The sequence below is a fragment of the Thermobia domestica genome, chromosome 8, assembly GCF_964235325.1.
Source record: "Thermobia domestica chromosome 8, izTheDome1.hap1.1, whole genome shotgun sequence".
Taxonomy (NCBI): domain Eukaryota; kingdom Metazoa; phylum Arthropoda; class Insecta; order Zygentoma; family Lepismatidae; genus Thermobia; species Thermobia domestica.
Genome location: NC_137461.1, coordinates 246,962,466 through 246,978,246, shown reverse-complemented (window position 1 = coordinate 246,978,246; position 15,781 = coordinate 246,962,466). Strand labels below are relative to the sequence as shown.

Sequence of the window (15,781 nt, the reverse complement as noted above, 5' to 3'; positions counted from 1 at the left end):
AACGAATATGCTAGACACATACAGTCGGGAGAACGATCCCACAATAAGATTTCGACATTCTAACAAAACTGCTAGCAGTCATCTCTGTAAATGTGTTGTACAGCCTATTCTGTAATGATAACATATGTATGTATGATGAGTATATGTACGCAAAAATGAGGTAAGCATCATTTAAGAAGTATTTCAAACTTGTAATTGGTGTCTTACCTACGTTGTTTCTCAAAATATAAATAACAAATTCATTTATTTATTCTATCTCAATAACATAGAAGATTTTTCTTGTCCATAGTTCATCTAGAAAAAAAAAGTATATTGAAACATTATCTTCATTAGCGTGTTTTAGTGTGAATCCACTCTTTATTCATTTTTTTTTCTTTGTAACTTGGAAAACCGTTCATATAAGTTCATACATGCTTACTATTTTTTAATCTGAAATGAATATTTCTTCGACTTCAGTGCTGTTGAATACACTATTTACGATGGTTCCTATTATCTTCCCAGTTTCTTTGTCGATTGACGAATTCATAAACTCGAATAAAATCAGAATGTTTTCATTCATAAACTTGTTTAATGTGGTTCCTGAAATGAGACAAAGAATGCATTTATTTTTTCGTATATGTAATAATTCTCCTAAACTATTTCGTTAAGTTATTTTTGTCGTGTTGAGTTTGTGTTGAGTTATTTAACTATGCACGTTCTATTGGCTTAAAATACTATTATTGGTTATCGTGTAACTTATTTAAAGAAATTAGTAGAAGAAAGTGTTACAAGTTGTGGCTAATTATTTCCTAATTAACACTTTTACGTGCGAGTAGTGAAAGAAATGCGGAAATTCTGATCTAGCCCTATAGAGAACACCCGCAATAAATTAATTTATACATGTAATAATGTACAACATTTTTAATTTGTAAGTTCGACTTTGTATATCCCGAGTTTTATACAGATTTGTCTAAAAGTCACTGAATCTCGGTTTTCAAGGGGATCTAACAAAGCAAAATATATGGAGTAACATAACAAAATTACTCCATATACAGAGTGAGTATTGTTACTCACTCTGTAGACTAGGGTGAGACGAAACAACTTTTTTTTAAGTCGCTATTGCGCGGAAAAGTTGCTTTGGTACTGATTAGCAAAATTGAGAAAAAAAATGAAATCGGTTAACATCTTCCGTTCGCGCATCGCAGTTAAAGTTTACAAAAAATGACGAAAATCTTGTGATTTTTTAATTTCTTTTGTCTTATAAATAAATAATAGTTAATCAATTCAATGATGTATTTTCGTTAATATAAATTGTAGTAAAGTGTAAAAATAGTTACAGTGTGTTATTTTGTTTTGTTTTATGTGTTCCAATCGCACAACTTTACTGAAAACGTTTTTTTTTTTTTACAAAAAACTTTTTCATACTTTATGTCTGGGGTAATTTTGCACAAATGAGTTAAATGATTGGTTTAAAAAACAAGCAGATTGACAGGGAAATATTTCACCGCAGTCCGATAATTTACTGGATTTAATCCCACTTCCCTTCCCCTTCTGCAAGACAGATTGACTTTGAGAGTTTTCGAGCATTGTTGCTGAATGCTGAACGCTGCAAGTTTTGACACGCATTCCGTGTACGTCATGTCCTCGTCATTTCCTCACTTAGTGATTAAGTGTACGTCATGTCCTCGTCATTTCCTCACTTAGTGATTAAGTGTGGCGCTGTGCAGAAGTCATCTTCAGTGTTAGCTGTGTTATTACATTTGTATTAGTTGTTTTTTATAATCTTGAATTATAGTGCTTAGTATTGTTGTTGCATTCAATGGGGTGATCTTTCGTAGCTTTACAATGGCAGCTTCGAAGATGATTTCTTTGAGTGTCCTCTTTTTGGTCATCCCAGAGATTTGCTACTAACAAAACTGTCTACATATGAAGATGTATTTCGGTGTTGTTTTCACGAAAGACTATGATTGTACCCACAAACGAACAATGCAAAAGTGAGCTTTTCAAAAGTTGCTGGGATAGTAGCAAGAAAAATAAAAAAAAAAAAAAAATATCAAAGAGCGTCCATTCGTACCGTTACTGAGTACAGGATCGTGCAGCTTGTTTTTACGTATCATGACAGTTACTATAAACAGAAAGAAAACCAATCAGTTAACAGAAATAATCCAAATGAAAAATGTTATTTTTTGGAAAATAATTGTCAGTTATGTTGTGAATTTAAAAAACACAATAACTATTTTTACAGTTTAATACAATTTATATTACAGAAAATAAATCATGGAATCGATTATCTATTATTTATTTATAAGACAAAAGAAATTAAAAATCATTCGTTTTTTTTTTTTTTTTTTTTTTTTTGTAAAATTTAACTGCGATGCGCGATCGGAATATGTTAACCTGTTTCAATTTTTTTTCTTAATTTTTCTACTCAGTACCAAAGGCAACATTTCCGCGGTATAGCGACTTAAAAAAGTGAAAAGTTTCTTTCGGTCTACCCTACTGTATATGAAGTAGAAAAAAAAATCAGATTATTTTAAAAGAGAATCTGTGTAATTTCCTCATTCACAAATATTGCGGAAGTCTGGTAAAAAGTGACTCAAAAATCGTAATTATTTAACCATACTCAACCAGTGCTACCAATGCTACGTACGAAACAACATAGAAACGATTAGTTAGAAGGAGGAAGAAAGCAGGAATGAATCGTAGTTATTATTTGTTTTCCTGTGACGTTGGTATATACAGAGGTTATATTGTGCGTTTGAAATTCTTTTAATTGTGGTGTAATTTACAACTTTGAATGTAAAGTTGCTAACGAACAGCCAAATTTAAACGTCTTACAAACAAAGTGTAACTCTTAAAATGAATTACTTTTAGTTCTAGTATTTATTGGCGTAATATATTGTATATACTTTTATCATGGTATAAAACAGTGGCAAAATTTAAAACTGAATTACTTTAAGATGATTTTTATTCGTTCCGTTTTCAAGACAATTTTATAGTGGAAAAGTCTATGTAGAATAGAGATGCAAAAAGTCTATGTAGTCTATGTAGTCTAGAATAGAGATGCAAAAAAGCCGGCTTTTTTGAATCGATGGTTTTTTTCACATAAAAAGCCGGCTTTTTTGGGAAAAAAACGAGAATTTTGGAAATTTTGGCTTTTTTCAACCTCATGATTTTTCTATCTAAATAGCTTTCTTATAGTATATTCTATAGTTAGATAAGAATTCCATGACCTGAATGTCATATTTCGCTCTGAAATTCACCATCAAGATGGATGGAGCACATGTTTTACGAATTAAAGCTAACATGAAGAATGTAGTATTTGAGGGTAATTTTAGAGGCTATTTAACTTTATTTTAACTTTTGAGTTATCGACATCTTTTTTCTTCTCTAGTTTGTCATCCGTGTTTCATTTCTAAGAGCTTTTAGTACTCTAGCTTTTAGCGCAAAAGTTAAACTTGACCGTTTTTCTATTTATCCGTCAAAGCGTACGTTTTTCAATATATCCGTCAAACCGTACTTCCACATTTCTGTTATACTGTAGCTGTGAAGTGATTTAGCATTAATTTTCCGGACACAACCTTGAATACCAATTTATACAAATAATCAGTAGCGGATTTAGAAAAGTACTTTAGGAGGGGTTTTTCTGAATGTTTCGTTTCCTAAAAAATCCTAATTTTATTTGGGAAGTGCTTGAAGTTTATGAGTACAGGCATAACTAATATTTTGCTTCGTTTATATGTTTAGCAATAATCTTCCGGATACAACTTTAAAAATCATTTTATACTGAGAATCAGTGGCGGATTTAGAAAAGTATTTTGGGAAGGGTTTCTTACTAATGTTTAGTTTTTTTAAACATTCGTAATTTTTATTTGACGGGAGCTTAAAGTTTATGAGTAAAGGCATAAATAATAGATATTTCGTTTGTTGCAGACATTCCGTAACTTTGGGGAACGGGCTTCAGTCCGAAAGACCGCCCCCCTAACCTTCGCAAAACCGTCACTGCTGGTAATTAGTAATAATAACGATTTAAAAACAATAAAGAAGGAAGTCGCCCAACTCACAGTACACGCATTATTTCTACATTCACAGATGGAATGAAGAAAAGCTTTGTCAGAATGGTCGAATGCTGGTTGAATTCCGGACTTCCCGATAGAAGCGCAAAAGCCAACCACTCAGTCATGTTTGCTGTGCAGTTGTATTTAGCTTAACTTAAATATATTCCGTAGTATTTTTTTGGGGGGGTGGGGGGAGTTCCGTAATGATATGTTGAATCCCTCTTGTTAAAAATTCAGAAAACTTGAGGATTGGGTAAACTGTGATGGTGGTTCTATAAAACTTAACTGTAGAATTTCAAGAATATACAGAACCAAAAGCTCTAGATGTTCAGCCTTTAAGTGTATCATATAAATCTAAGTATTTCTCTTATGTTTTATTTTAATTTTATTTTGTTTCAAAAAGAGGGTATGGAATATTTTGAAGTAAAAATACTACATACTATTTTGCTAGTTATTTGTGTATTCTTTAAAAAGAAGTGTTTACTTTTAGGGTTGGCTGGTTAACACCAACTTTTTTTTTAATAACTGGTTTAAACCACAAAAATAAAAAGAATGAAAAATGCGAATCGTGTGAACTTCATGGTGACGTTTCCAGATATCAAACCACCTGCAATAGTTTTATTTCCCTTTCACCTTTTAATCAAGGTGTCCCATGTTCAATTCTCGGTCGAACCACAACCCTTCTTTCATGCGTAACCCAAGTAGCGGTTCGGATGTCAGTTTAAGCGAAAGTCTTCTCCTTGATAACCTCGGTATTTCGTGAGGATGTTAAGCCTAAATATATGAAACAAACCAAATTGTATATTTCTGCATGCCTAAGTGCGTGTTGTTTTATAAAGAAGCCAATATCGCTTAAATAAATTGATAGAAATTGGCAAAATTTATCGATTGCCTACGTAGCTTCCAACATTAGCTTGGATTGGACTTTCAATGATATCTACGTACCGGTACTAAATTTGTAATTTAATACCTCAGTTTTAGCGTACTGATTATGGTACGTTGACCTTTAAATTTTACATGCAAAGCAATAACAGGATTTCCCCGTTATTGTCTTACATTTCAAGTAATGACAGGATTTTCCCAATGGCTAGGGCGGGAGATTCTCAACTTAAGAAATTTACTGACCGCACTTCTTTAAGCTTATGGGGGTTCTTCCGGCATAACCCCGCTGTTGCATAATAACATCAAGGCGAAAAAAACTTATTTCTGTGAATATGTAATATAAATACATAAAGCAAAAAATCAAAGTCAAAAAAGCCTGGTTTAAACCAAAAAAGCCTGGTTTAAAACATCCCCCAAAAAACGGGTTTTCGGCATTTTCAAAAACAACCACGGTTCTTGCCAACTCTGCTTACTTTTGTATATAGGAGGTTAAAAAATTCTTATTATATACATTGGTTAATCCTGTGGAATTCATAATGTAAATATGTTGAAGAAAAATTGTTTGAAATATTTTTTCGAAATTCATAGTTTATTTTCGATGTTTTATATTATTATCAGCATCAACCACTAATTAAATGATTTTTTGTGTTATAGAGAAGCGATACAAAGTCTGTTTTATCAATTTAAAGCAGTATTTTGAAAAAAGCCCAAAATTTCCCAAGCAAAAAAGCAAAGCAGAAAAAACCGAGTTTTTTTCCGAGCCCTTGCATCTCTAATGTAGAATTCTCTGAAATTAAATCAAACTTTGAAAAGAAACAATTAAAATAACAGAAATTGTGAGTAATGCAAACCAGTTTAAAATATCAGTATTAAGTAATAGCTATATACTGCAGAAATATTACAAAGCAGAAATTGAACATGGAATACTCTTTTACACGTTTTTAACTTTAAAAAGAATTTTCGGCACTTCAATGATTTTAAACGTTCAGGGTTTCTGTTCTAGAGTCTTCCACAGGCTGAACCTATGTGATATCTACGTTGTTCTTGATATTTGATTACGTAACTTTGTAAACCGTGTGCGTGTGTGTGTCAAAGTATATCCAGAAATTCGGTAAGAATGCACAAAATGTTACTACAAAAGTTCATTTCAGATCGATGGTATAGAATTTAGCACTTTACCAACTTAGAAATACAGCAATGCCACCAGCAGTTGTACTTGACTTATAAGCTTTATTTGTTAGGTATCATTCTCAACCTACGTTTCAGTAAAAAAAAAAAAAAAAAAAAAAAAAAAAATCGTTGAACCAGAGTAAAATCAAGTATGTTAAATTCCTCTTGAAAAATGTTAAAAGACCATCAAATGTGCATAGCTGTCAACGCTGCAATGCTGATTTCAAAAACGGGAAGCTACAGGAATCTACGGAAGAGGCTTAAAAAATTTAACAGGAATATTTGTGAAAGAGATCAAAATAGTTATTGTTTCACGTGCTATTCGCTACGTGTACGTCATCGTTGACATCGCCATAGGACTGTACGTCTTCTCCTTGTAAACAACTACACAACTTGGTTATGAAATTTTATGATGATTTGGCTCCAAAGTTATTCCCTGGTAATTAGCTGCATTAATTTTAGTTTTTTTTTCTCCACAGTGCATAGCGTACATTTACAATGGTAGTAGCAACCATAAAGCCACGTGAGAAACGTTGTGCATACAAACATATTCATTCAGCACGACCTCTGTAATAAAAGAAACAATAGCGAATGACTCTGTTCTTATTACATTCAAATACTAAATTACCTCATCCAGAGTCATTACAAACTTCCATGTATCCATGGAAGGATGTCGTTTGTATAGCTTTTGGTTATTCGGCTTCAACTCGATGCTGCTGTACTCCATATTTACGCTTCTTAACCATATGCAAATATTGAAAAAATATATGATTATGGTCCCGGCGGAATGTTGTACTGTCCATTCAAGTACTTATAAAGACGATGGGCTCACACATTCAAATAGAATACCCTTTTATCACATGCACAGGCCTCTATCCTCTATGGTACCCAAATATTGGAGTCCAGCAACATGACGGATGACCTTTTATTTGCAATGTGATGTATGTTGTGTCCATGCTGTTTATTTGTTTGGATGTAACCATAACTAATGTCTAAATGTGCATAATCGTAGCCCGTACCGAAAGACAGTAATTTTTCTGAACCATATGACCTCTCTTACACATACAACAATTATTTTCCCTTCAATTCAACGCTCAAAATTATAGAACTACTTGCAGTGTGCTGCTACCTACCAAACGGATCCGTTACCTCAAACCAGAAATAGCCTTCTCCATCTTTGTAAAGTATGTATCAATAAATTACATAAGTTTAAAGTTTGATTTTCTTTTCAAAACAATTTCAGATATATATCAGCTTCAATACTGTAGATGCACAAACATTACAGTCATTACATGTAGGAATCATACTGTCACACACTCATCCCATTCTTTCTGACACTACTCATTATCATGTTTGAAAGCTAAATATTATGATGTAATACCGATCGAAAAAGGTCAACAACAAATAATTATATATATATATATATATATATATATATATATATATATATATATATATAAGTGATACATAATTTGTCAATGATAATTATTGTAAAACATGTTCATTTCATCAAATAACTTACAACTGAAAATTGATACATCTGTGCCTTCACCACATTTGTACTTGAAAATACTATCTTTAGGTTTTATATTGTACTAACCTAAAAGCTTGTTTCCATTGAATAAGTTTGAAAATTCCACATTTCCTCCTTGAATTTCAATGTGCAGCTTCGAAGATTTCATCCGTAAATAAGTAGATTCTTCCTTCAGTATTGGCTCAAATCGAAACTTTAGATACATATCAACGTCACCTGCAAAACAATAACATTTGTAATTTACTGAAGAAAGTGTAAATTAGTGGAATTGCACGTAAAATTAAAGCATCTATTACGAAAATGATCTATTAATTTGAATAAGTTCAATATTGAACAAAGCTGTGTATGGAGAGAAAGTACATTGAGGAAAAAATTGTATATGACGTAAGCAAAAACGTATGTTACATGGGTAAACTCTGTAGTTATTGGACATAATGTACTGCAAACGTATAACTGAAAACGCATGATTTATAATACTTTCCGTATAAGTGTTCCATCTATACGTACCTTCCGTATGAATATAGACGGTCAGGATCTCACATAGAAATGAACGGAGTATAACATATAGCTGACGAATGTGACATACGTATACGTATATAATATACGGAAGACTCATAGATGTCATACATACCACAACGGTATGATGTAACATCTAGGGGTAGTGCGTATGTACCATATGCATAACGTATGCCGTACTGATTTCTCGAGTAAGCAAGACGATTCTGTGTATTTGTGTAGTATATTACTGTCCGGATAGCGGATTGTTTTCAGTGTAATGCGTTAGTAATTAATTTATGATTATAAAGTAATACAATAATAATACAATACAAAAATGAAAAAAAAAACATAAATTTGTCTTCAAACAACACATTCAATGTAGAACATTTTCATTATGTATGTATGTTTCGAAAACTCTTAAAAGTTTTTTTTTTTTTTTTTTTTGTATAAGAATGTAAATCAATTATCACTTCACTTCACTGGCGGATTCACGTAGTGGGCGGAGGGGGTGATTGCCCCCCAAAGTCCCTTTTTTTGTATTTCCAGCATTTATCGTTGGGAAATACTAGTAATGTCTTTACCCTACCGATCCAATTTGTGTGACAAGCCTTGCAGAGTCTAATCAATATGTGTGGTACTTAATGGTACTTAATAGAAACATAGTTGAATTGTGAATACTTCTGTCCCTAGTTCCTTGAGGTGAACACCATAAGCCCCAAGGAGCGAGAATATGATTCATTTGCTGGATGAACAGCTGTAGCAAGGAGGGTAACAGCCCTTTCCCATTTGACGGCGAACTGCCGCGCGCGGCGGCGGCGAATTGCCGCGCAAGGTAGAAAGACATTGCAAACAATGGAGCTTTTCATATATGCGCGGCGGTCGCCGCAAATTTTCGCGGCGAGGAAAACAGCCGCTTCTCCCTGCTAAAAAGCGGCGCGGCAAATTGCAGCGTATAGCGAAGCGAGACTTGCAAGCAATGGAGCTCTTTACATATAGGCGGCAAAGTGCCGCTTAGGTGTTGGGAGAGGTAGCAAGTGTTGCCAGGAAAGAGTAGAGAGTGGTTGCGATAAGATGGATATGTGTGTGTTTTACGTATATATATATATGTGTATAAATGTGTGTGTGTGTGTGAAGTGTGTTTGTGTATGTAGTTATGTTCTAGCTTAGAACACCTGGAGTGCTTTTAACCAAACTTGTTACATACAATATATGGGAAAAGATAATATGTAAAAATAATCGAAAATGACCCATACTACCCAAGTGTCGAATCCATAGGTCGTTGATTAAAAAATGTCCAAATCAATACAAATTATTTTATTTATTTAATAGAAGAATGGGATATATGTGCGGGCAGCGCTGGGCAAATGAGCTTGTAATTCTATAACTTTATTGTGCTCCAAAATTAAAATATATATACTATCAAATATTTCAACAATATTGCACATTTTATAGTCTTTTGCTATATATTTATGTACTATGTTGCTATATATATTTTGTTAGAGAAAAATTCGCAATCCGGATTTTAGTAATAATACTGTACCTTAGCAATGTACCTTAGCATCACCTTGATTATGTGATATTTGACAAACATACCGTATTTTATATATTTTATAACTCTTAACACTTCTATGGGTGTAATTCCTTGAATAGTCCCTTGAATTCAATGACTGAAGCAGTGCTTTAAAGAGACTCGAGTCAATAGTCGGAACGCTTAAAACAAACTAATAAACCCGAAATATAACTATAATAATAATAATAATAATAATAATAATAATAATAATAATAATAATAATAATAATAATAATAATAATAATAATAATAATAATAATAATATCTACAGACCAGCCTTGAGCTCAGTGGTTAAGTGTTGCCTTTTGATTCTGGGATAGATCTCAATCACCGACTGTTCTTAGACTTTATCCTGGTTTTCCCAGTCACCATAGTTGAATATCGCCCAGACAGCATGTTTGCTTACCGCAAGCTTGCCTGTCGCTTTTATTTGATTTTATTTCGCTTTGGCTTATACACAAAAGCTTATTTCTGCTTAGCGCAAGCTGTAGTGCGGGCAACCCACGCTTCACTTGCGAGACGCTTTTCTTTAGATTGAAGTAAAAAGCCAGCGCGCGTTCGATTTTCAGTTGTTCTCAAAAACCACGTGACGCTGCCCTCTTAACTTTCGGCGACAAGGTAGTGTTCGCGTTGTTAGCGTCTTGTTAGCATTCAGCTTGAATAAAGGACAAACTTATATTTTTAATTGTGCCGTCTAGTACTCTAGTACTCTAGTCCCACGTACCTATAATGTCGCTCTTTATTTCCTCATATTTCGGTAACCATGAGGCATAACGAATTATAGTATTTATGTATAAAGCATAAATGTGAACATAGATGGCAGCAGATTTGAGCCTACTTATTTTGCGAAAGAATACAGAACTGTTGCAGATATTTTGATATAAACTTCAAGTTTAACTTACAGTATAAACTTTATCTGAATGCTGTGTTTAAAGTATAAACATTTTTCTGCGTTTTTATATAAGAAGGTAGAAATTTCAAATACTCGCGGCTAATATAGGAATGTATTAGATATTTGTAAGAAGCAACGGCGCGTTGCTTGGCACAACTTAAAAGTAACAATTGTGCTTATTTTGATGTTTTGCAGAAGCGGATACGAGACTTGGGTGTTTTCACCATTGTGCATTTGCTTCAATAATTGGGAAGGGGAGGGAAAAATATATTGTAGCATAGATTTAGTCAGACGGTTAAATTATACTGATTTCATACTGTTTTATCTAAATTCGCTTACTGCAAGCTTCCATATAACTTGTTTGGCGTGTTTTCGCTTGCAATAAGCTTAATAAAGCTTGCCATTGATGAGAATACGCTTATACTTGGATTGCGTTTGAGAGAATTTGACTTGTGTTTAACTTGTGAAGACAAGCTTGTGCAAGCCTTGCCCAGATGTAACTAACTAGCTTGCCACAAGCTTGCAGCAAGCTAATTGGCTTGCATAGTATAGCTTGCGGCAAGCTAATTGACCTTGCAACAGCAAGCTTGTGGCAACTTGCAGCAAGCTTAAATTGCTGTCTGGGCGGGATGGTATTTTAAATATCCAGACCTGGCCGCTATTTTGCTCAAGTCTATCAATTATGGAAACAGTATAGAAAAATTTCCTTCGAGATACATCTCTAATATAGGGTGAACCCTTAAATAAGGCACTTTTTTGCGTTTGTCCATTGAAACCACCAGAACACGACAAGAGTCACAAGGTTTTTTTTCTTCAGTTGCACAACAACCCTGCTAGCATATTTTTCATTCGCGGCAAAGAGCCGCGTAATATGAAAGCGTACACTTCTCACGCGGCAAACTGTCGCTAGCGGCGACGGCAAATCGCCGCCTCATTGTGAAAGAAGCGTCAGATGTCTCATTCTTTGAACTAAAAATGTATATTTTAAAATTGTGTCTTAGAAACAGGTATGGAAACGGAATTTGGGTCCTGAAATTTCATTTACCTTAACTTTCAATAAAGTGAAGTATAGAATCTGCAGCGCTCCTTACTGAAAAGCTCCCTGAACATGAGATGAGACTTTTCGTTTGGTTGATTGACTGATATGTATTCACGTCATCTTTCATAGCGATGCTTTCCAGAACGAGAACTAAAATTTAAAATTGGATCTGAACCACTGCACTGCGTTCAAGGCTCACTCCCCGGGAATCAAACTACACAACCTCATGCATCAAAGATACGTTCGCTAGCTACTTGATCAACAAACAGAGCCGTGACTTTTGGCGTTCAACATGGAAACATTAGGAACGGACTAGGGATTCATTGTAACTTTTAATGGAATTTTATATCTGAAATATCATTAGAAAGGTGTTTTTTGTTTCATAAAGTTAGTTTTAGTAAACGTACCATACTTCATTCAGTACCATATACAATAATTACAGGGTTAACAATAAACCTTGAGAAATTTACCTACAAATTTTAATGGGATTTAGTGCGACCCAGTGGAGAAGCATAGATCCTACTTTCTCAGGGAAAACAAGAAGAATAAAAAATCAGCGCTGAATTGAGTGGAAGATTCACTCCACGTTTTACTTTGTTAAAACTCATACTAAAATGTGTTCTTGTTTAACATTAACATGCCCCAGACAAAAGATTTACCTAGACTGTCCGATGCAGTCATTTTGACTCCCTCGACAATTTGTTAATTTCGCTTTGAATTTAGACCTTGATTTTTTAAGTAAACTCCACAGAACTCAGATATATTTTTTTCTTTCATAATTTTGAATTCTGGTTTGTTTCTTTGTGAAAATTACGGTCTACAAAAGTATGACTTTTTCTTATTGTTTTTACAATAATACTATCAAATATGATCACGGAAACAATTCCACTTGTTATTATTAATCATTGCAATAAAAATAAGTTATTAACTGAAGTTATGAAATGGCTCAGAGTATGTCATATCTAATAATAATGATATTAATAATAATAATAAAAATAATAATAATAATAATAATAATAATAATAATAATAATAATAATAATAATAATAATAATAGTAATAGTAATAATAATAATATAAAAATCATTCACCTCACTTCTAGGTTTCAAACCTCCCTTGAGCAAGATATTATGCACAAATAAGCATTTATGATATATATATATACAGGTACAGCCGCGGATCCACGATATGTTCAAGGAAATGTCTAAACCATAGTTTGCCACATTTTCCAGTGTAAAGAAAGTAGAATTGAAGATCATTTAATCGAATATATACCTGAGCGTAAAGGGAGGGCTATAGCCAATATAACCCTCTCCTTGGATCCCCGTCTGTATATATATAGTGTACTAAAAATGGCGCCTAAAGACCCCAGAGCACTATTCTACAGGTCAAAATAAAGCGAAAATATTGTATAATGGAATGCCTTCAGGGGCCTCCTTCAGCCACTATGGGCATTCAAAATTTCACTATGTGGCAACATCGTATATTAACTTGGATCCAATAGCATTGCTCTACAAATTCATTAAACAGTTACATCGATTGTTAAGGTAATAAGTGGTGCTAGTGTCGACGTGTATTGACTTTTAACTGTCATTTGGCAAGAATCCATGTAATTTTCTGATAGATTAGTAATCTAATCTACGGTTTTTTATCTGCGACGTTGCCATATAGTGCAATTCGTGCCTGCAGATGAGAACGCGAAAGACAAACAAATATTGTATTCATTTTTAACCGTTTTCTGCTTTGATCGGAATTTGAAGTGCAGAACAAGCATTTTTATTTTTATTTTTTTTAAACACTCAATATCGGATGGAAAATAAATGGTTGAATTTGGTTTTGTATCAACATTTGAAATTTGAAAGACCAATGTGAATTTGGCCAACCGAACTTCATTTTGTAAATGACTTATCAATTTTTGAAAGAAATTATTTTGTCTTCGAAGCAGTAATTGAAAAACAAAAAAATAAAGATTTGATTGAGTTTTGAATCGAAATTTAAAAGCAGAATAAGCAGTGTGAAGTTTGTTTCGAAATGTATCTTTTTGTAAATGTATCTTTTTTTTTATTTTTCTTTATAACAATCAAAATAAAGGAGAAACAGATGACCTAAATTAACTTCATTTCATAAATCATTTCGTAGTGTTTATTGCAACAAACTACCGGTACTAATCTTCAAAATAATCAACAAACCCATATCAAATGACTGATTTTGGCTTTGAATCAGAAGTTGTATGTAAAGGAAGAAGGATGGATTTGGTCATATCAGAGATTTATTTTGTAGATTTGCATTTATCGAAACAAACGTCTTTCTATTTACAAGAATCAACAACAACAGAGGAATAGCAAACGACTAATTTCAGTTTCCAATTGAAATTTGAAAGTGAGGCCAGTGTGCAGTTTCATCACCCACTTCTTTTGTTAACACTTATGATTTTTGGAAACAAAATGTTTCTTCTTGGAAATAATCACCAGGTTTGGAACAAATAGTTTTTCTTCAAGAAAGATCAATAACAAACGAAAAAGAAACGCTTGGCTTCGGATTTGGATCAAAATTTGACAGTGGAGGGCGATGAAAGTGTAAATATAAATTTATAATTTTCAAAACAAACGATTTTTTCTTCAAAAGAAACAATAACAAACAAAATGGAAACGATCGACTTGGATTTTTAATCGAAATTGAAATTTGAGAGACGAAAGTAAAGTTTGCGAAACCCCAACATTAGTTTGTAAGTATTTTAGTCCGTTTTCCAAAACAAACTATTTTTTTCTTCAAAACCATCAATAACAAACAAACGACACGGGATAGTCTTGTTTCAAATCAAAATTTAAAAATTGTGAACAATTGCCCCCTCACAAAGTTAATTTTGTAAATATGTCTTGAAGTTTCTCAAAACGAAATTTTTTTTCTGTAAAACATAAATCAATAATAAACAAAAACCAAACGATTAATTTTGGGCTCGAGTCGAAATTTGAAATTGGGAAGCCAATTGCGCACACGTCATTCATTATTGTATAAAACACCACCAAAATTATTTATATATGTTGTAATTGAGATGTCGATCTTTTATCAATGAAGATCCTCTTTAATTAGTATATCATTTGCGTGTTTGACTGCAAATTTTGGATGTAAAATCAAACTGCTCTCTGACTATTAAATGCAGCAAATGTAAAGGCACCGTATTAAAGCTTGAATAATGGTTTTCTAGGTTCATATCATGTCAACTTTTTATGTTCCTCGTCATTTATACAAATTTAAAGCTAAAAATTTAATTTGATTTTGTTTGTGAATTTCGCGTTCTGTTCAGCAGCGGGGAATGATACATGGATCTATATTTTAATGTGTGATCCGAAACACACGAACTCCTGCCGGGAATCGAAATCGTGATTTATGACAAGGGCTCATACCCTAACCGCTTAGCCACGAGGGAGATCCTAAAGTTCAATACTTTAAAATTGTAGAGTAAAAATATTTTCCTATGTTTTAGAATTTAGAGCTCTACATCTTTAAAGGTCTATATTTTATGAAAAACAAATTCTATCGCCTTTTTGTTAATTTCTGGAAGCTATCATTGCAATGCTCGTACCTCAATATACAGCATTTTTAACATGTAGAAGTCATAGACATTTCTGTGAATGCTATGGTTTTAACAAGTCTAAAATTACTTTAGATTTGGTTTCAGTCTTTGGTTTTAAAGTTGCAGAAAAGTATCGCAACGGATGAACAACATTTTGGATAGTCTTAATAGGTTTCTTTTATGAAGTTTCCTAATATTTCTTTTTCAGGTAACTGCTTTACAGCAAAAAAAAAAAAAAAAAAAAAAACTTTTCGTATAGCCTTTGGACTTACACCTACCACATTTTACTTACGGATATTAATTGTAGCATTTCCATGCCCTTGAATGGGTAAAATCATTAGTCTTCCATTGACATCATATCTTCCTCGGAAAGTTAGAGCATCTACAGTTGTGTTAATTTCGAAATAATAATTCTCAAGGTCGACTCTGAAATTTAGAAGAACAAAACCTTAGTATGTAAACAGGTCAAGTTAGATTATCTTAGCTGGGCCTCTAAAATACGTAGCATCACAGATAGAAGAGAGTGCAAGACTGCACACCTATCATTGTGCTTAATGCTGCTAGGCTGTTTCAAAGTGTAGTAAACA

The 15,781-nt window shown here is 33.1% G+C and overlaps 1 protein-coding gene across 1 annotated transcript in view; it reads right to left on the bottom strand.

The window, feature by feature from the left end:
• Window positions 1–424: 424 nt before the first annotated feature.
• LOC145692534 (protein takeout-like) overlaps window positions 425–15,781 on the bottom strand; it is a 41,014-nt gene continuing 25,657 nt past the window's right edge. The window contains exons 4-6 of the mRNA XM_081767841.1: window positions 15,487–15,620; window positions 7,690–7,839; window positions 425–579 (exon numbers count right to left, since the gene is read on the bottom strand). Of these exons, the coding sequence (XP_081623967.1) occupies window positions 425–579; window positions 7,690–7,839; window positions 15,487–15,620 (439 nt within the window). The remainder of the gene's footprint in view (window positions 580–7,689; window positions 7,840–15,486; window positions 15,621–15,781) is intronic.